Source organism: Emydura macquarii, unplaced genomic scaffold (assembly GCF_026122565.2).
Source record: "Emydura macquarii macquarii isolate MOO-44397 ecotype Brisbane River unplaced genomic scaffold, CSIRO-AGI_Emac_v2 contig_1363, whole genome shotgun sequence".
In the NCBI taxonomy this organism is placed as follows: Eukaryota; Metazoa; Chordata; order Testudines; family Chelidae; genus Emydura; species Emydura macquarii.
Genome location: NW_027131500.1, coordinates 22,268,030 through 22,290,752, shown reverse-complemented (window position 1 = coordinate 22,290,752; position 22,723 = coordinate 22,268,030). Strand labels below are relative to the sequence as shown.

Below are 22,723 nucleotides of genomic sequence, written 5' to 3'. Positions count from 1 at the left end.
ACAGACAGGAAAGCAGTTTGTCTACATTGCTAACCTCTGACAAGATATGTAAATAACATCAAATAACTACCAACAATACACTTGCATATCAAAGCTCTAGTCTACTTACGAGGAATTACCCTCATTACCATTGTATTTTCCTATAATATATCTTTAAAGGTCAGATTTGAGCCATGCAACTTGCAAAATTGCTTGGGTTTTTTGGACCTAGTATCACAGGGTGTATCCTAAGCCCCTCCCTCTCATGGTGTTAGTTGCCTAAGTCAGGTGATTCTCTGCAGCCTGTTCTCTGTTTGATCCACAGCCAGGAAACCCTTCTCCTAACTCATTCTCAAAGAAATGAAACAGGTACTTGCCTTGCTCTATACAAACTGGCTGGAGGAGGTGGCAGGGATGCCCATTATAACTTTTAGCTCTGTGATTAGAGCACTCACCTGGGATGTGAGAAGCCTAGGTTCATTTCTCCCCTCTTCCTGAGAGACAGGATTTGAACAGGGGTCTCCTACACTTTTGAGAAGAAGTGCTCTAAGTACTAGCTATGGAAAGTTCTGAGTCTCCCTCAGTTTTTCCTGTTGAAGCTATTCTATATTGTGTAAATAGTCATTGGAGTATGGGGCATGGCCCTTGGGTCTTTGACCTCTGAAGTGGATGTCCTAACCACTGAACTACAGAGTCATTCACTCTCTGGCTCAATGATTACTGAAGTTACTCCACTGTGTATAAATACTTAAATAAGAGAATGAGAGAAATCCGCAACTGGGGTGTAGGAGATCTATGTTCAGTTCCCCCCCTCTGAGGGGAAGAGAGGATTTGAATGGGAGGCTCCCACCTCTTGAGTGCTCGAGTTGTGTCAGAATTGGAGAAGGTACAGAAAAGAGCAACAAAAATGATTGGGGGTATGGAACAGCTTCCCTATGAGGACAGATTAATAAGACTGGGACTTTTCAGCTCGGAAAGGAGATGATGAAAGGGGATATGATAGTGGTCTATTAAAATCATGACTGGTTTGGAGAAAGTAAATGAAGTGTTTATTTACTCCTCATAACACAAGAATTAGGGGGTCACCAAAGGAAATTAATTTAAAATGAATAAAAGGAAGTATTTCTTCACACTATGCACAGTTGGCCTATGGAACTCTGCCAGAGGATGTTGTGAGGGCCAAGACTATAATGGGGTTCAAAAAAGAACTAGATAAATTCATGGAGGATAGGTCCATCGATGGCTATTAGGCAGATGGGCAGGGATTGCTGTTTGCCAGTAGCTGGGAATGGGATGGATCACTACTTGATTGCCTGTTCTGTTCATTCCATCTGAAGCACCTGGCATTGGCCGCTGTCGGAAGACCAGATGCTGGGCTAGATGGACCGTTGGCCTGACCCAGTATAGCTGTTCTTATGAGGTAAAAGTTATAAAGTGAGCACCACCGCTCCCCACACTAGTTTTGGAATGGATTTTGATCAGCTAGCACTCTACTGGATTAGGCTCCACAGGAAAGGAAGAGGAGTGAACACCTATCTTCCCTCAGTTTGTGGATTGCAATGAGGCTTAACTTGGAGATAGACATCCAGATGCCTACAGGCAGGCAACAGTGTGTATTTCAAAAGGCAGAAACTTAGGTTCCTAAGGAACTTTTTACCCTGAAAATGTAAGCGCTGCGTCAGTTTAGGTGCCTACATGGTTAAGCGGCAGCTGAGCAGGAGTTTTGTGGATCACAGTGGAGTCTAAAACTAGGACTGAGGTGCCTAAATCAGGGGGTTTGTGAATCTGGGCCTCAGTGTTCTCTCCTTGTGTTATCATTCTGAGAACTCAAGCCTTTTTGTCTTAAAAATTTAGCATGTAATTTTAGCATGTAATGTAAATTTAGGTATGTAAACTTTATTGACTTGGAGGAAAAAAGAGAACTTATTGAGAAATTTTGTAAGAATTTGAAAATAGTAGACTGCATATGCAGGGTGTAGCTTATCAATTTAAGTAGGGCTATTCAGATATGCATATCTGACTCTTTTTCCAGATATTTGAGTTCATTTATTTTAATATACATACATTCAAATAAACACAAGTAACTTTTTTGTTTGTCTATTTCAGTAAATGGACGAGCCTCAGTGCTTTATATTTGGAGCATTTTAGTCTTGCATCCCATGTGATGATTATAGAACTCTTATTTTAAGCCAAAGAGAAACTTGAAGCTCCATTATTGTAATATTGTGGTTGAGGTTTTAACAGGACCCATCTCTCTCATTGTTCCTCTAATCTGTGAAATATCCGTTTTTCACAGCAGTTCAGCCAAGTGTACTGATATTTTTATAGGGTATTCTGAAAACTATTCCTCATTAGTTTGAGTCTTGATCCAAAACCTTGGGTTAGGGTGTAGCAGGTGTTTCTCTGAAGAATATGATGGGGAAAATTTTTAGTTTCCCAAAGGCAAACTATGTAGGAATTTGGGTCTTAGAGGCGTGTAACATTTCTTTTTCATGTGTAACCATTTGTTCGTCTTGTGTAACACTTGAAGCTCTGAGGCAGAGAGTAAGAAACCAATTAAATTATTTGTTGACTGTATAATGAGCCAAAATGTCAACAGATGTTATATCTTTTAAACAAGCATAGGCTCCTGTTTGGGGGTTTCTTGTCATCAGGAGGATTTCTGCATAGAAAAATGTCACTTCTTGATTGCTGCAGACACTATCCTAAATCTTCAAATGTTACATATGCCTGAAATTAAATGCCAACTTGTGAGGCGCTTTCATTCTTCTGCCAAAATGGTTCTGCAGATTGGCTGAGCTTCCTGTGGAATAGTTTGGCTGGATACAGAAGCCAGACACTGTGTAACCTACTTCAGTAGTGCTCATATTTCTGCCTAGTAAGCCTCTCATTGCTTAACAAAATTTCTTTTTTATCAGAGTATAGTTCACTTTTACATCTGTAAACAGCTACGTAATATCTACAGTGGCCAATTTCATATTACAATCTAAAGACTGGGGCGTTGATGGATTTATGTCGAATGCCAATGCTGTACACCCAAAGGTTTGCAATTTTTGTTTTTAATTTTTTGGCTGTGCCCCCCCTTTGGGGATTCATGTCTCATGTGCACCATCCTTTTTCTAAGAATCATGATTTCCATGGATGCCTAGGGTCAAGCTGTCCATCCTTGCCAGGAGCCACACTGCTCCCCTCCCCGGGATACGCTCCAGGGGGGCGGCCCCAACGGGACACAGACATGCTTTGCACTTCTCCTCATCTCATGCCCCTACCCCTGGTATCCCCCAGAATCATTCAAAGGCCACAGGCTCCTCTGGTCCTGGTGCAATCACCAGCATGCAGGCACAAGAGCCTGTGCGGGCAGGGAGGAACTACTTCCTTAGGGGGTGCATGTGTATCTGCCTCTGAAGAGTGAGTGTTCTAGAATGGCACCCCACCTCACTCCTCTGCCTCCAGCACAGGGAGAGGCCACCACGCCCCCTTGCTCCTTCTTCCTTCCTCATTCTTGCATTCTGGTGGAAGCAACAGAGAAGCTGGAGCAGGACATTCAGCTAGTGAAAGGAATTGTTTTATCAACAGTATTTTGAAGAAACAAGAAAAAAATTCTTACTTTAGGGCTGGCCTATGCTAGAAGTGCTGCATCAGCACAGCTGCATCATGTCCGGTGAGGACACTGTATGCTGATGAGAGAGGGCTCTCTTGTCAGCATAATTACACCACCTCCGCAAGAGGCAGAAGCTGTGTTGGCAGAATGTCTCCTGCTGACCTAGCGCCTGTGTGGACAGCGCTTAGGTCGCCGTAACTTGAATCACTCGGGGGTGTCTTTTTCATATCCCTGAACAACACAAGTTAGATGGATTGAATTGGTAGTGTAGAGAGATCTTCCCTTAGTCAGGCCTCATGCCCTGCAGTTTAAAACCTCTGCTGTATACTAAAGACCCATGCTTGTATTTCAGCAAGGCAGTTGCTATAAGTATATGCCAGTTGGGGCTGTTATGCATGCGTTAGCTTCAAAGTATTTATCAGACTGTAGATCAATGTAATGTAAACCTGTAAAGTTTACTGCGTTTTAATGTCAACAGCATATTTACATATTTGGAAACACAGCTATTGTATCTAGGTGGAATCTCACTAATCCTCAAGGGATGATAGATTTTTATGAGTAACTTTGAAATTTAGGGTCTGATCCAAAGCCCATTGAAGTCAGTGGTAGGATTCTCATTGACTTCTGTGGGCTTCATATCTGGCCTTTAGTCTCCAGTTTAGATAATGTATATTGACAGCTGAAATGGAAAAACCCTCTACAGGGAATTTGGAAAAAGCAGCTACATATAGATTATATATTGGTCTGGAATTGCACTTTCTAAACATCACATAAAGTAACAAATGCATGAAACTATTTAATATGGGTGTAAATATAGAATGTGTTTTTAGTGGAAGCTAATAATCACTGCATCAGAGGATTTTTTTTGGTTTTTTCTTTGTTCAGTAAATCAAAAATCTCTTGGTGTAATGATAAATACAGCAACATAATCAAATTCATTGGTTTTAGACATACAGAGTAATCAGTGATCATATAATATAAAAGAATGTAAAATGCTTTCAGTTAGGTTTCCTCTTTCTGCAAAAGAAAGATACATAGACAATGTTCTTAACACAGGAGAGTGACTTTGTTAGACTACTTGGTGTTTGTAGAATGTTGTTCAAACATTAATGCTACCCTATGTGAACGGTAGTGGTGGTATTTCTCATTTTATAGATATGGGAAATGGGTGAAGAGTACTAGAGTTTGTGCTGTCTTTTGAAAACTCTACCTGCCCTCCCCATGAAGTGAAAGTGTGTGTGTGTGTGGGGGGGGGGGAGGGGCGCGGTCTGCAATATGCACTTCCATGTGCTAGTTCAAGTCAATGTAACCTACCAGTTTGCCCCAGCAAATCAGTAGCAGATCTAGATTAATGTTTGGGAGTTCCTGGCTCCCAGTTCCATGGATAACTCACCAGAACATGCAAAATGGTGGCTTAATGATATTTAATTATAGCAGCTATCAGATAATTTAGCAAGGTCCATGATGGTATTGGGAGCCTTGGATGAAATCCTGGCCCCATTGAAGTCAATGGGAGTTTTGCCATTGAACTTTCACTGGAGCCTGGATTTCATCCCTTGTCTCTTAAATTCCTGAACCAAGCACACATGTATTCACTTTAAAGAGAGAATCTGAGTTTTTTTTTCTTTTTCCCCCAAATAGTCACCTTTCTCTTCTGCTCTGACCTTTGATTTTGTCAGATGTGCAGGCAGTCTGCTCCCACATGAAGAGCTATACTACCATGAATAGTATAAAAAAGCAGTCATGGAACTGAAAAAAATAGTTAACAAATATCTGTAATAGGCTAAGATGACCAAAGAAGCCTCTTCATGCATAGTTCATGAACTGTTTGATACAAATTTTTGCCTGTGTCTATCAGCTTTCATGAACCTGCATGCAGCCTGTCTTTTGAGTGGAAAAATGAGCTGAAACATTGAATTTTATAGAATCCATTTCAGAATGTGTACCTTTTTAAAAAAAAAATTAATTAAAACAGACTTCCGTGCCTCTCCTATCAAAGGAAGGAAAACCAAAAATACCCCAACTTGACTCATCTGTTCAGAAAAAAATCCTGGTAAATAAACAGACCCCATGACTGCTCCAGAAGTTCAAGATATTTGGCCTTATTCACCCCTTGGAAAATTGAACTTTTTAAAAAAAAAAAAAAAAAAAAAGGCAATTTGCACTGTTCTGGTAGATTAATATAGGTTTAAAATGTTAGAAGAAGACTCTCACTATTGTGATGGGTGTTCCTTTATAAATCTGATAAACAGTATTAACTAGTGTAAATAAAATATCCTGTCATGAGCATTTGTAATAGCAGTATTGGGTAGTGGTGGGTAGATCTGTAATGGAAATGTTCTAGCAACAGGAATTCTTTTTCTGTTCTCCTTTCATTCCAGTATTAAAAACCTAAATGTGTATTTCAGTTGGGGCGCCTATTCTGTCCAACGTTCATTTTCTTTCCTCAACCTCTTTAAGCTTTGGCCATGAGGCTTAACTCTGACTTTTTTTTTTTTTTTTTAAGCATTGGATACATGAATGTTATTGAAAGGAAGCAAACAGGCAGTGATTGTCACTTTGAATTAGCATTTTGTAGGCAAAGGCCCTTCCTGCTTTCCTATTCCTTTTTTAAAAAAGGAACCCATGTTAATATCTAAACCTATATCTCTCTTCACTAAATTCCAAGTGATTTAGAAAATTTTTTTGGGTGAAATTGTAATCACTGAAGTTCTATCTGCTTTTGGTTGATTTCTGAAGATTTCTTGGTGCTGCTTCTAAGAGCTTGTGTTTGCTTTGGCGTGATTAGCCAAAATGTTCTTTCCCTTCACTGCCCCATAGTGCAAAAGTTATAAGGCTGCTTGATGTACTTGACTCCAGAGTTTGCTGATTTTAATGGTTTTGTGTAATTAAAACTTTTGTGTAATATAAACTGCTGTAAACTTCTGTGGGATCTCTTTTGAGATATCAAAAAAATTAGCATTTCTGTAACTGTGACAAGGTATCCTTAACCGAACGACATAATAGAATAGATCAGTTTCTTCATATAAAAAGTTGGTACAATATCAAATGATGATTGTGTTATAACAATCCTATGTAGAGAGCAAACAATGAAGCAAAAAATGGTTAATAAAATATTTTCGAACTTGGGTACCTAAAGTTAGGCACCTTAAGCAATGGCAAGATTTTTTTTTCCTCCTTCCAGAAAAGCTGAACTGGAGGTAGCTCACCTCTGGAAAAACAAGCCACTTACGTGCCTAAATATCTATATAAGTGATTAAAATTTGAAAGGCTGGCCCAAGTGATTTGCCTAAGATCACATGGTAAACAATTTGCTACACTGAGACTAGAAAACTGGTAATTGGGCTTCCTGGGTTCTGCTTTAATCACTGAAAACTTTCCCTCTCACTCAAAATTCTAATATTTCCTTTTGTCCCACTGTGCTCTGTCCCTCCCTTAGCAATTGCAAGAAGAAATCTCCTTTTAAAACAACTTCAAGGGAAAAAAAATCTTTTTTTTTTTTTTTTTTTTTTAAGGTACTGAAGTTCTCTAACTTTAAAAGTCTCTCCCATAATTATCTGCGGACATCTGTTTTTAAAACTCATTTAGAAGTGTTTCCCTTTAGATGTTTGACATCTATAATTTGAATAAGCCTGTTGGCAAGGGTTAAGAAAGAAACATGCAGTCATTTGATAAATCTGTTTGGCAGTCCAATATTTAGAGACAGAGCAGCCTTATAGCTTATTAAGATTCTTGCAGAAAATAAGCATGTACCCCCTGAATCCAGTAGAGTAAGGACTTTGTTTCCATATTCTGCACTATCTCTCATAGTTTGATTATTGCTCCGTTTTTAGTAAAATATGACCTCTTAGTAGTTTCTGCAAACTTAATGTGAAAATATTGCTGGAATACAAGGATAATTCTTAAATTAGTTCACAATTCTTTATGATGGATAAAATAGTGATGTGACTTTGCTAGAGAATTGCTACAACCATAAATTATTATTTCAGAGTCTGGATCTGCCTTCTGATATGCACACATTGTTCTCATTAAAATTAGTGGAAGCTGCATGCAAGAATTCAAATTATGTACTAATCACACAGAAAAATAAAGAGAATGGGTCAAATTCTTTGCTGTGACCCAACTGTGCTTGGCGGATGGAGAGGTGTGGTGTATCAGGGAGCTGGTTTTGGCTCCCAGATTTTTTGACTCCTATCCTTTAAGGCCAGAAGGGACCATCATGATCATACAGTCTGTCCTTCTGCACATCACAGGCCACAGAACCTCACCCACCCACTCCAGTAATAGACCTATAACCTCTGACTGAGTTACTGAAACCCTCAAATCATGATTTAAAGACTTAATGCTACAGAGAATCCATCTTTTACTCTAATTCAGACCAGCAAGTGGCCTGTGCCCCATGCTGCAGAGGAAATTGACAGAGACTCTGGGGGTTCTTCAATCTGACCTTGGAGTCGGAAAGGAATTTTCCCCTCGTATGGTGATTGGTTAGCCCTGACATGTCCCAGCCAAAGATCTGGGAAAGAATTCACTATAGTAACTCAGAGCCTCCTCATTTAATATCCCATCTCCAGCCATTGGAGATGTTTGCAGATATTCTGGTAACAGGTCTGCACAAGCCCCAGTGCCAATGCCCTAGGGTCAGTAGGCAACCCTACACTAATGGAAGAGAGGTGGAGGAGAGTTTAACCATGGCCCATCCCTGCAACCTTCCCTAACCTGATGGATCCCCTTCCTCCACCAATATAGCCCCCTGTGCCAGCATGTAGGTGAATGGCTCAGAAACCTTCTCTTCTAGCTTTACCCCCGCAAGGAGTTTCCTTGCTGGCCAGATTCTGGCCCCTTTCGCTGCCTGAATAACTTGAGAATCTGTCCCCATATGCTGCTGATCTGCAGTGTTTTTAAAGACAATATTTTGGTATAATTGGGATTGAAGAAACATGAATGACTGTTTGACTCGCCTGCCATTGTATTCTTCTTTGTACAGTAGGAAATGCTTCTCAGTTTGACCACTTCTCTCTTGTTCTTCCTGGACTGTTTCTGCTGCCTCCCCTTCCTAATTGTTTTTTGTTTTTTATTTAAACAACATTTAAAAGTGTGGAACTGAAATGTGAAGCTGTAAAATGCCCTTCTTGCTGGGTTAGGTCACTTCTTCTAATGAACATTTTTATGGAAGTAGAATGGCTGAATTGAACAGTTTTTGACATTCTAGGGCAGTGGTTCCCAACTTTTTTTGCTTGAGGGCCATAGATATAATTTTTACAACCCTGAAGGGTCACCTCTCGTGTCCCCTCCCCCACTGCAGACAGACTGGAGATCAGTGAGGAGGCGGTCTCCTCGCTCATCTCTTGCCCCCTGGCTGCAGCAGGGAAACCCCATGTGTCCTGTAGCCTCATGAGCTCCACCTGGGTCCCTAGGCCCTGGCTCCTTTCAGCAGCCAGGGGAACAGGAGATCAGTGCTCCCCTCCCTTTAGCTCCAGCAGGGACCCCAGCCCTATGGACCCAGGCAGAGTGCTTTGCCATGCTCCTTCCTACAGCCAGGGGGAGGGGAATGCTGATCTCCCATCCCTTTGGCTGCAGCAAGGAGCCTGCGCAAGTCTTGAGCCCCACACTCTGCCTGGGTCATTAGGCAGTGGCTCCCTTCTGCAGCCAGCGGGAGGGGACCACTGTTCTAGGGTATATGCTGTTTTGGTTTTTTAAATAATTACTGATATCTGCACAAAATAAATACCTAAACTTGAGGTGTTTAGAGTATCCCTCGAATGTTGTGCATGCTCAGCACCTGTCAGGATTGGGGCATCAAATTATGAAGCATGTTTTCAAAGCATTCATGTTTTTCTATGCATTAGAGACTTTATAAAGGAATTTATATCAGGGTTTTTACTAGCTATTCATAGTACCCATAAAAATATACTTTCCTGTTTGTAGCTGTGCCTTTTCCAATCCTGTGTGCTAGTAGGCTTGACAGAATTTATTATTTGTCAAAATTATATAAAAATTTAGATGTTTAAGCTTTTTGTTTTTATCTATTTAAATTTTCACGGTTTGTAGGAAGTTTGAGATGGTCCAACAGTAGGGCAGGGACAGACAATTATTTAGTGCCAGTAGATGTTGAGATTCATAAAGTTAAAACTTTATAACTATTAAAACACACATTGTCAACATCATGTATCAAAATATACAAAGTAAATATCCTTTTAAGTAAACTAAGTTCTGAAGGAATAATTTTCTAATTTTGCCTATTTGTAAATTTTGATAGTTATCAATGAAACCATATTTTCATTGGTTTCTGTGTATAAGACATTGGTGAAATCGAAGCATTAAATATTTTCAGTTGAGAAATTTCATAGACACACTACAGACATTGACTCTGTCCTAGCCTTTTAGTCTGAGATATGGTATGTACCACCTTTTGTATTAGAAGATCCCTGTTAACTGTCTGTTAGTGGAGGTCTGTCTGGAGATCAACAGGAACCGCTCAAAGGGATTAACTCCCAATTACATCAGTGAGCAGAATTGGATTCCAAATTATCCAGAACAAAAAATCGTAATTTATTTGAAGAAAGTAGGTTGTAAATAAGCTTTCTGTGAGATTTAGTTTCTAGTAAACTAGAAAGGGAAAAGTCACTTCAACTAGATGCAGACAAGAAGACGGATGTAAATTTCTGATAACAGTTCCTCAGAAGCAGTTTGTTTCTGCAAAGTGTGTAGGAAATTTACCATTGTCGTCTGCTATTAGGGTAAACAATGCAACTTTCAAGCCAGGTCAGTTTTTTTTTTTTTTTTTTTTTTTTTTTTTTTTTTTTGCGTCAGTTATAGGGGAACAAAAAAGAGTTCTGGCATATTCATCATTAACTAGTTTACATTACACTTTACATAAGTATGTTATAACATCATGTATCTAATTTTCTTCACTTTTGAATTCTCTACCTGCATCATGTTTATCAGTCATAATTTATTAATAAAACTAGATTAAATATTTACAAACATTTTATTGTAGCTTGCATGTTCATTTCAAATTAGAAGAAGGGCCATTGGGACCAAGTTATAACCTAGGTTTCAGCACAGAATATTCTGAAATCTTTTGAAAAGATCTACTGAAAACTAACTGCTCTATATCCAGTGTTAGTTTAGCATACTAATATAACCCCAGAGAATCATCCTCATTCAGTCTAGAGCTCTGTTGCTGTTACTTTAAAACTCTCTCTCCAGCAGTTTTTACATTTCTTTGGTGTGTGAAATAATCCAACAAAATTCTGTCAACCATGTGACCCTGCTTTTTTGTTACTTTGCATAAGAGTTGTATATACAGCATATACATGCGTTAACATGTTCCTCTTCCTTGCCCCCTCCCCCCTTGAAAAATTAAATATGACTGAATCTGGAAATTGATGTGCTTTTTCATTTATTGTTTTAAAGAGTAGGGCATACATATTTTACAGGCCAATTGCTGTCAATATTTTAACAAGTGGCTATTATAAAATTCTTCTCTAACCACAAAGCCTAGAGTGTGGGCTTCCACAGAGGGACTAGAGAATCTATTTATTTTTTTCCCCATTTAGATGTTTCCACTAACCTGAGGTGGCATGGAGGCAACACCACAAAGCAAGTTAATTAATACTGAAGTACATGTTTTCTGGAAATACTTAGTCAATTTCAGGGGAACAAAGTTTATTACTAAACTAGCACAGAGTACAATTTGTGTATGCAGGGAAGTCCAGTTCCTCCTATTGGGTACATCCCACAGGGTGGGGGTACAGTGTTCTGGGGCTCACAAAAAAGACACTTAAGACAAAGGAGTGTAAACTTTTTGCAGAGAGAAATTCAGCAATATGTAGAAAGGGAGCTCCAGGAGAGACACAGAAATCCCTCTAACCCTCCCTTCAGTTTGGGTTAGCAGAATTTTTAACAACCAGCTCTTGAGGCCCTCTAGCATGTCACTGTGGCTTACATTGGACAGTTAGGTCATATTTCCTTTTGAAAGCTTTGTGGTTCAAACCCAATGGATAGCACTGCTTCAGACAAGAAACTGTCAATTTGTTCAGCTATTCCATACATTCTCCAATGTGTTTAGCAAAAACCCCTAAATAACTGTTTTCTCTCTTTTTAGGTGAAAGTTATGTATGCGCATCCAATGAACCATATCGCAAAGTTGATTATACCAAGAACGTCAATCCAAACTGGTCTGTGAATATTAAGACTGGGTCTGCTCGATCCTTGACATCTCTGACATCTATGAAAAGTGAAATGAAGGAGACTAAAGATTTCATTAAACCCAAACTGGTGACTGTTATTCGGAGTGGAGTGAAGCCACGGAAAGCTGTGAGAATTCTGCTGAATAAAAAGACTGCTCATTCCTTTGAACAGGTTTTGACTGATATCACAGACGCTATTAAGTTAGATTCAGGCATTGTCAAGAGACTTGTTACCCTGGATGGGAAGCAGGTAAGAGAACAAACCATCTTGCTAACTGAATATTGTGTACAAATTAAGCTGTCTCTACTTTTATATATTAACAAAAACTGAAAATGATGACATCTAAATTCTATCCTGCTTTGAATATATAAGGGTTTTTTACATTCTCAATTGTATTCAAGTATTGTTAATCAGAAAAATATCTGACAACCTATTGCTAAAAGTAAAAAGTTCTTTTGTATATGAAAATTAAGATGTTAAGTGTGCATTCTAATGAGAATTGGAGAAGTTGATATTTTCAGCTACCAACTGTGCTTTAGCACTAAACAGTGCACGTAAGTGTGTTAAGTCTATCTCTTTTCAGTAACCCACTTAATTTAAACACGTTGAATCACTTGGAAGTCAATAGGGATTAAACACAAGTTTAAGTGCTCTGAAAAATCCAGATATTTTACTACTTTACATTGTATTTTCATACCATAATGCAGCATTTGCATGATGCCTTAAATAATGTAGCATCAGATATTTATATTTTGGTCCATATTTATCAGACGTTTTAATTGTCATCCTGAAAATAATAGTTGAAATGCTGTTAGGATCAAAAAGTTAAATTGAAATAACTACTTAAAAACTGTTGGATGAAGACTGGCTTCATATCTTTTCAACTTCCTCCTTGCAAGTTTCACTTTTTAAAAAATTGCATTTTCAGGGCTGAGTGTATATTAATTTAATGATGCAGCAGGTTTCTTGGTTACTCTGTAAATATTCCCAAAATGGTGCAACGCAGGGTACTAACATTGTTTTTCTGTTACAATGGACAAATTCACTAATACGTTTGCTGTTTGCATTAACATCTTATTGACAGCCTTTTGGCATTCTGACAACATCATACTCTAAAAGTGCAGAGCAATGCAAACTGCTCACTTGTTAAAATCTGAAATCAGAAATAAGGGTTCTTCCTAATCATAATTAAGCATTGAAAGCCTTGTATGTGAATTCACTGAACATACATATTTGAAAAAAGCTGTATTTTTCTGTGCATTCCATGTGAAAATGTCCTCAAAACATATATGGCAACTTAAACAAACAAACAAAAAATTCATTCCTTTAAAATGTTTGGCTTGTGATAATCCCAGATCTCTCAAAAACTACTACTATTTTTCTGTTTGGAGCTACTAGCTAATATTGTAGAGTGAGTTTTCTGGCAAGTCGCTTGATCACAAGTGTCCCTGTACTCCTCTCTGTCCTGTGCCAGATGTGCTTTTAATTATAAAATATTTGAAAAATCCACTTTTTTTGGTATTTAGTCTAATGAACCAAATGCATCATTGCCAGTTATTGTTAAGTGTCAGACATGTAATTCTCCATAGTCATTCTAACAGGCTTGATTTAATTGGATTGATTAATTTTTCAAATTAGATAACTGACTAAATCACACTATTTTTAAAGAAATAAAAAGCATTCCTTTTTATTAATGACTTAAAATATAATAAATATCCCCAAAGCTATTTTGCCCAAAGTCCTCCTTTGTCATCCCAGAAAAGTGGGCTTGATATTCCCCAACTAGCAGAGGTAATCACAATTTGGGAGGCTGGGACAGGGACAAGGAAAAATTGGGGTGAGTGCACCCTCTCCCCTCCCAATCCAGGCTTCCTGTCACCCATAGCTCAGTAGTTTCCGGTCTCAAGTAAATGACTGGTAGTAGAAACTCACTAGTTGATAGTGTGTGGGGGTGGGGGGCGGCAGTGTGGCATTGGGCCCTCAAAGAAAAATGAAAATATCTTGTACTCCTGCTACCTCCTCCCCCTGCTTATTTATTTCACTCACCTGTTACTTCTTGTCTTTGTCTTTGCAGGCCCTTTGAGACAGGGACTAGTTAGTATAGTACAATAGGACTTCAATCTATTTCAGGCCATTAGCCATCTCTATAATCTAGATTATTAAAACGCCAGTGCACATTTATGACCTCAGCCCATTAGTGATCAGGATGGAAACATTGTGGGTGATGTTAGGTTCACTGTGAACTAAGGAGAGTCATCGGTTATTGACCCTCCCTGGCACTTAGGAATGCTCTGAAACAGGGCAAAACACATTAGGCTGCTGCAGTAACACTTCCCCATGCTCCTGGGAAGTTGACATGGCTAGGTTATGATTGCAGTGGTAGTGATGAGGAAGCAGTAGGTGTTCTCAGGCAGTGTAGACAAACATCTAGAAAAGCTTTCACTTCTAATCTGCTGCTCTGTTCTTCAGGTGCAGCTCTGAGGAGAGCTAACTAACACAGTTACCTCTTCATTATTGTGTGCTTTGTTTCAGCTGTGGAGGAGAGTAAAGCTGGCAAGTGATCCATTAAGGGAGGGAGATTCAGAATGTTATCCCAGCACAGACAGAGAATTGCCCTACTGGGCAGTAATGTATTCAGGTGGCTGGGGATAGTAAAATCAGTAACTTCATGCTGAAATTCTGCTTCTTTATATGTTCATTTATATGCATTTCCCTTTCCAAAATGAAGCTGTTGAAGCAGATATTTCCAGCACAACCCACTGATAAAGGCTGTCTCTTTTCCCTCCTCATCCACCCCCCAATATACATTAAGCATGCAGCAAACTAAGGTCCTTAATAGATACAATTGAGTCTGAGTAGGCTTTGCTCTCTATTGACTGAACTATCCTTTGCAAGTCCAGTGCTTTTGGAGTGTGTGTGTCGCCCCTGCCTCCCTCCCATTCCCTGGCTTGAATATATGAACAAAGCCAGGATTGGGCCCAAATGCAGCTCAACCAATTTCTGACTTCTTTGCAGGTGCAGCGTTAGATTGAGTGGGGGCTGGGAGGCAGTAGGCTTAGAGTAACTAGCTGTCTCCAAACAGATGATGAATGGTTCCTTCATCTCATGGTATAGCAGTGTTTCTGCAAACCTCAACTACTTTCTATTGAGGGAAATGGCCTGTTGCCTAGCTCTACTTCCAGCTGAGCCCTATTCTTTGTGACTAGCTAATAATGTGGGTGGCTGCACAGGTAACTCTATATATGGGGGCTCTATCTTCAGGCACACTGGTTAACAGAGAGGCTCCTTTGCTTTGGCAGGTAACTGTTCCATCTTCCTACAGGGGAGAGATGCTTCTCCATTCCCTGCAGTAATCGCCTGACACACTCCTGCAACTGTGTGTATATGCGCCAATTTTTGTGGTTTTGTCCTTTGCTGGTATACATAGAGGTTGCCACCAAGGGCATTGTATGGTTTGGTGGAGAGAAGGTGCTTTGCTGCCAATTAGCAGTTGATGGCGGTTTCTGAGCCTATTTTCCCTAATGTGGTAATTGCTTATTCTTCCAAATTTGCTAGGAAGGCAATTCTTTTATGTTGATGTCCTATTGCTGGCAAAGCTTGAAAGGCAACTTTTTTTTTTTTTTTTAAATAAAGGCATTTTGTAATTGTAAAACACAGCAGCAGTTACATTTTATCTTATCTGCTAGAAAATACTTTACTAACCTTTCTTGCCTCTCAAAAATGAAAAGTATAAATTGTGCTCTGCTAATATATGGATTTGATATAGGATGTTTGCTCTGAGTTAAGATGTTCATACATTAGTTGCAAAATAATAGTTTTTCCCACAAAATTCCTCTTTTAAAAAGGGAATCATTAGTTCACTTGTTAATTGTTTTATTTTTAACGTGAGAGATTTACTGAGGGGAAAATTGATCATTAAATTAGTGATCATTTCCTTCCTTATTAACTTTAAATAGTACAGTGGAGAGAACGGTCTCAAAATAATTTTGTCTAACAGTTTTCATCTACACATCAGACTATTCTTTTACTACAGCAACAACATGACTAGCTATGTATAGAGCAGCATTTTCTTGAGATTTGTGTATTATGAGACCATTATCTATTTTAAATCATAATTTATACCATCCAATTAAATGTGCTTCATTCCTTTAAGGTCACACCAATGACCTGTAGTTATAACAGTAGGATCTGGACTTTTAGATTGTTATATTCTTTTGAAAGAGTTGAACCATTACTTCCTATTTCTCAGTTTTTGATGGCTTCAGAGCAAGACAAAATGCTTATGTAAAAAGAAGCCTAGCCTAGACCCTAGACTTTTGTCTCTATGTTGGAGGATTTGCCTGATGTATTCCCCCAACAAGAGTGAGAGCTGTGTCTTTATTCCTTGCTGGAATCCCTCCTTCCTACTCTGAAGTGAGAGTAGACAGACTAAACTTTGAGGAAGTTAACCTTTTGTGCCCCATATAGCAGATGGGATGTTTAGGTCTTGTTAAAGTTGCTCAAAGTAGTTGCCAGCAGAGATTGGGAATTGCCCAACAGGGCAGTAATGTATTCAGATAACTGGAGATAGTAGTATCAGTAACCTCATGCTGAAATTATGCTTTTTTGCACATATACGAAAACAAATTTTCTTGCCAGCTGCATAGCATGGAAATAGAAAAGAAAACACATCTTACTGGCCCTATAATGGACATAAAATATTGTTTGTCCACCCTCATCTTGACTCATCCCCACTCCTCCTTCATACCAACTGCTTGGTGATTTTTATTAACAGTATTTTTGGGGATTTCCATAACAATTCAACAAGACTAAAAAGTTGGTCTCCCCCAAAAGGCTGTACAGTATAATGAATTGTACTGACTAACAGTAGGTAACACAGTTCTAGCTCAACATTGGTTTCAGGGACCATAGGTATCTAGGTGGCTATCACCATGGTGCTGAGTTGAAACCAATCCTCTTCAATTTTCTTTTAGGCCAGCTCCACATAAGGATCCCATAATTTTTTTTAATGGGTGTTGTGACCCTCTGTATAAGCAAATGTTTCTAGTGGGAGGCTTGTCTTGAAGACCTTATGAAGAAGGCCAAATGTACCAGTTAAAACAGCCATTGTTGATGTGAGATTAGGTAGTAATTCTTCATGGCAGCGAGAGGAGTAGGCTTAGTAGTACAATTGGTACCCAAGATTCTGTTCCTCTATTTCTCCTCATCTGTTTTCCCCAGAGAATCTGAGAACCCCAGTATAATTCCAGTCTGACTTGGGAGTCATGCTTTGGCACAAAGTCTAATTAGTATTTCAATTTACAGAACTTAGTGTAAAATCATTACTTTCTAGCGGTATAAAAATAATGGTGCCTGATGAGAGGGAAAAAATGAGACTTTTTTTTATAACTTTGAGAATGTCATTTCAGCAAATATTTGTTGCCTACGGGTGGGGAAGGAACTGAACCAATGATAGCGCAGGACTGTTTCTGTAAGATTACATTAATTTTTCAGTTTAAAAATAAACATTTTAAAAATCTTCAGTAATGCATACAATAAAGAAAGTAGGCATAAGTTAATATGTGTACAGCTGTAGTGACTGTCTCATCCCCTCTGTATTTTAAATATAATTTAATTGCACTGTTACATTGCTTTCAGACATCTTCCTGCAGGTGTTAGAAATAACTATAATAGGGATTTGCCTCCACATTAGCTGGCATTGTATGTACTCAAAAGCTATTGAAAATTACAACACCTCCACTCCCCCCCCCCCCCCCCTCCCCCCCCCCCCCCGCAATAAAAAGGGTGCTTTATCTTTCCTCTTATGTTTCAGGCTCTAACCAATGTTGCCAACTCTCTCACATTTATTGTGTGTGAATAGCACAATTTTGGCCCTTGCTGCAGGAGATGCGAAAAGCTGCAGCCGTTGTGCAATTTCGAATGAATTGAGATGGGGGGGAAAAGCTCTCCCTCACAATGCCCCATAGGCTAGGGAAGTTTCACTAAACTGAAAGTCCAGAGACCACAGGCTTTAGTCCCAGCTCTTCTACTGATTGCTAAGAGTTGTGAAGGACACAAATAGTGGTGATGATGGACCCTTATGTGGCTACTGTGGTGGGGTTAACTCATTCATCCATTTATCAGCTAGATGACTGCAAGCTGGGCCTTAATGTAAGAGGTGTTGCTGCCTGCCTGAACGGTGAGGGAGATTTCCAGCCTGAATATGAGCCAAGCAATCTTAATGCAGTTTCAGCACCAGGAACCTGCTACTAGGGGGAAGTGGGAACACACAGTCACAATTATGACTTCTCTAGTCGATTGGTTGCTTCGTGAGGAGACAAAGGTATCTGCCTGAAGACAAAGCAATAGATGTACTTAAAGTAGTTGTGGGAGTTTAGCCTGCAGAAGAAACACTGTTGGTCCCAGAGAAAAATCTTGAGTTGATGATTGGTCATTCTGCCTGATTGGTTCGAACAGCAGAAAACATGGAGCTAGTCTCTGCTGAGTGTGTATTCCATTTAAAAAGTTAGTCATTTTTGTCAGTATTTTATTACTACAATAACACCACCTTGAAAAATCTAAGGAGAGTAGGGCAAAGTTTACCACAAAGTTCACTATTGAAATTGTGTGGCAGTAAATTGTGACAATGTCTACTTTTCTGCCTTTTTTTCCCTTTTTTTATTCACATTTGATAAAATCTGTTCTTTCACAGAAATTGACCGAAGCTCCACCAATTATGTAGCATGGAGCTGCTATTAAAACAGTTCATTTTGAACCTCAAAAGTGACATTTTATTTCTAATTTTTGATGAGATGTTAATAAAACTAGACTAATATTGCAGAACCTACCTTAATGACAATTGCTTTAAAAAAAAAAAAAAAAGACAGCAGTTTAAGTAGTGATTTGCAGAAATGGACTGAATAGCTAGCACAGTAAATGAAAGATATGCAGTTATGTTCGAAGATGAAATCAGCGCTTGGAATCTAAATCTTGGAAATTAGTTGTCCCACTGAGTCTGACCATAATAGATAATTAGTCTGGTAAAACCTTTGGAATTTATCTTGCAGCTGTCCTATGTCAGATTAGGATTGGTGTCCCAGGTTCCCTATTACTTTGAGAATCCTGTATTTTATTATAATTAAATAACCTTGCCTCTTTCACTTCCATCTTCAGGACTTGCATTTTCACGTTTCAACTGTAAACCATGTTCAAGAACATTTGCACAGCTTCAGTATAAAGGCATTTAAAAACACAGTTGAAAAGGTTTCATGATTGTTTTATGAATTGTTACAGAGAATTGATTCAGAAAATAGAATCACTTCTTTGAAGGTAATTTTGAGATCTATGGTCCTGACACCTTGAACATATAAATAAATATCTATTAATACTAGCTGCTTTTTTGTTTTATCTTTAATCAGGCTCTCTGTCTCAAGTCTGAATTTGCTGAAGCAATATAGAATATTTTAGACAAAATACAAAACTCTAAAGTAGTTCTGTCTCAATTATAAAGAAAAACAGCAATTTTCATAGTTCGTGGCAGGAAACAATAAAACTCTCAGGTTGTCAGGAAAATAGGAACATTTTATTTAATATTAAACTATTAAAATACTACTAGTGAACATTTTAATAGGGTAGTCTGAGTAGGCTCTGATAGGAAATTGACATGAAAATAATAGCAGTACAAGCCTCTTGGTTTTAAAAATAAAAGAGCATATTAGCACTCCTGTTAATGTAACCACTATACTATTTCAGGACCTGAAATTTGCAAGCTTTACACAAAACGGTGTGAAGTCCAGCATTTTCATGACCATGAAATTCAGTGTTTCCATAGCCATCTTCCTGGTTTATGAAGTCTAATGTAGCCATTTTGTTGATCTTATCAGTGGAGGAGTGTCCAAGTATGCCATAGTGTTCGTGTGTTTGACATTAAAATGTAGAGCAGAGTAAATAATTGCTGGAGACCACACAGACTCACTCAAATATTTGAAGAGAGAATTAGATGGGTAAACTATATTTTGTGTGGTAACAGACAAGTCTATATTATACTTATATAGACAATTCTTGTTTTTCCCTTTCTTATCTTAAACCTTTTTCCAATTTCCTAGTATGTAATAACCGATTTCCTTTGTGTGTAACTATTCGTTAGAACCTGAATTCAACTGTTTAAAAAAACAAACAAAAACCAGACCTCATTATCCCTAGCCCACACACCTTACTAGGTCCTTAGGAAAAAGCCTTTGTCCTGTATGCCCTGGGAGCTGCACAGTTTTTATTTTACTAATGTGCACTGAGGCATGAATTGACTTCAGTGGGAGCAGAACTGGAACCAACATGATAAAAGTGCACCTAAATGAGGAATGGGATCCTGCTTGGGGAGCAGTTACCTCATTCATTGTGCATTTGCAAGGGGTGCTGTCCTGCAGATCCTTATTCAGCATAAGTTGTTCTTAATCAAACTCAGTCTGATTTGACAAGGGGAGAGGTGGATGCGTTTCCACTGCACAGTGAGGATAGGTATGAAATTTAGGCATTTGGCAATAACTTTGCCACAGAATCTCTGTGGGGTTGGTGGGGGAACAATGCATGGTTCCCATGGCACCTCAGTGCATGTGGATGCCTTCCACAGGGATGAGTATTCACCCCACGAAAGGTATTTGGAGGCAAGAAGAGACAATGTTGCAGAGGGAGAATTTCTCCCACTTTCAGGAAGCTGTGGAATTTTTTATTTTTAGGTCCCTTTTCATTAGGGTTGTGAGGCAGGAAATGTAGGGGAAGCCTTGGTTCCATTATGAGTTTTCAAAACTATACTGATCGTACTTCAAAACTCGATAGTTGAAGATTACCCATGTAAACAGTAAAGTAAAATGTGTTGCCTGTGAAATGCCATCATTCATATGATGTCCACCACAGCCTCCATGATGTCCATCATGAAGGCTTGTTGAAAATGAGACCTGTTTTCAGAAATGCAAATATAGAAATTCTGGCCTTTCCAGTTCTGGCACAACTGAAGATGGCAAACCAGCAGGATGCTATTAATGTTAGGGTGCCTCTTTGGAGCATATACATGGGACTTCTTCAATCAGGAAACTGATGAGACTGCATATGATGAGTTTCCTTCTACAATGCAAATGAACATTGTATGGTTACAAGTACTGTATGCAATAGTGGCTGTTGCTAGGAGAGATGCAGATAGTGGTTTATCCAAGTGTAGCCCTGGTGTTTCTGCAGTATGGTTGTTAATGACTTTGTTTCCCTAATGATTTTTTGTCTCTAGTGAGTCTGCTAATTCTTTTCTGTGTTCATTACGTTTCAACCACTAATTCATATGCTAAATGTATTTTGTGATTCATGAACTTGTTAAATTCTGCTTTCCTGTGATCATCAGGGACAGCTCATGGGGTTTGACTGCTCCACCTCCTTCTTGCTTGCGACGTAACTGATGAGCGGAGTGAACAAAAGGATGGGTGGCAAATGTCACGTTAGTTCCATGATTTCATTTCTTTTCTTTTTCTTTTATGTTGGGGAGGGAATTTTCGGCTAAACAGACCTAGAAATGGAAAAGGGGATGTGTTATGTTCACAGCATACAAATGGAAGTTAGATAAGAACAAATATTGCAGCCTTGCAGCAAAAATATTTGTAACGCTACTTTATTTCTTAGAATTCAGAACATCATTCAAGAATCCCCCCAGAAGAGACAACAATCTGCCCCCTTCAAACAGAGGCCTACCTCACCCCATCTTACTCTAGGCTAGCCCTCTGCAGAGCTGATGACTGATCACATGCTTCTCTACAGAGCCCCCTAGTCTGAAAGCAGGACCAGTAAGCCTCTTGGGATTTAAAGTGACGGCTTATAATTTTTACAGTTTTCAATACAGCATAGAAGGTATGGGATTTAGGGGAGGAGACCATGAAGGGCAGGTGGAATGAGGCTGCAATTCCTTGAAGGAGGACACAGGAGAGGATTGAAGCAAATAACCAGTCAGCATAGGATTCAGAATATTCAGAGTAAAAAAAGGAGAGAAGGGGAAGAGAAAAGACTGTAGTGATGACAAGAGTCTGCAAAGATATGCTGTTGCTGTGTCTGTCACTGCCTCTGAGAGGCTCTTGTTGATTTCACGAGGGAATTTTTTAGCTCATGTGGCTGAGGGAGAGGTGGGGCCTCCTGGGCCCTGGTGTCCGTGGAGATATTGGGAGGTCTCCCCTTCACAGTTCTGGGTCTGAGGGTGGTGATGGTGAGTTCCTAGGAAAAGGAGACTGAATTCTTATCTTTCTGAAGATACCGGCTTGAAAGACAGCCTGAGACTTCCACAACAGAGTGTAGTGTTACTATGTTTGGGGTAGTTATGACTCTCTTGTTTAGATGCATGAATAAATGTTGATCAATGACTTTCAAAATATTGATAAAGATCTTTTGAGCATCAGTTGCTTCCTTTACCTGATGTTTACCCACATCATCCTAGCCCCTTTTTAAAATATTTGACTTTTCTGAAATTGTATTTAACGGTTTAGATATAATTTCACATTCTTCAAGTGCTGGACACTACTTGTATCCACTATAGGATACACATATTCCATCAGCCCGCAGTTGGAAAATTTTGAAACCAGTGTAAATTGGCCTGCATGTGTGCCCTTGCTCTCCTTGTGCCTCCAGCCGAGGAGATAAAGGGTGGGGTAGCTTGACTTCCTTGCCAGCTCTTTCTTACTGCCACGTCACATGGGTTGGAACCTTCATTGTCTGGAGCTCTCCTTCGAATTGTCCATTCTGTAAATAGTAAACATGGCCCTAGTGCTTTCTGTACTTAGTTGTTGTTTAGAGCTTTTTAGTAAAGTTTATAGTTAGATTTCCTGCTTTGTGTGCCATCATTGTGGGTATTGGACTATGCTCAGAACTATGGGCTCAAGAATAGTCTTGACCCCATTTCTTCTCAGTCAGTGGTGAACACCTGCGTTGCTTGTATTCTCTTGG

The 22,723-nt window shown here is 39.2% G+C and overlaps 1 protein-coding gene across 7 annotated transcripts in view; it reads left to right on the top strand.

Moving 5' to 3' along the window:
• DCLK2 (doublecortin like kinase 2) overlaps window positions 1-22,723 on the top strand; it is a 134,820-nt gene that overhangs the window by 8,582 nt on the left and 103,515 nt on the right. For all 7 annotated transcript variants that reach the window (XM_067551914.1, XM_067551913.1, XM_067551917.1 and 4 more), the window contains exon 2: window positions 11,691-12,025. In XM_067551914.1, coding sequence (XP_067408015.1) covers window positions 11,691-12,025 — 335 coding nt within the window. The remainder of the gene's footprint in view (window positions 1-11,690; window positions 12,026-22,723) is intronic.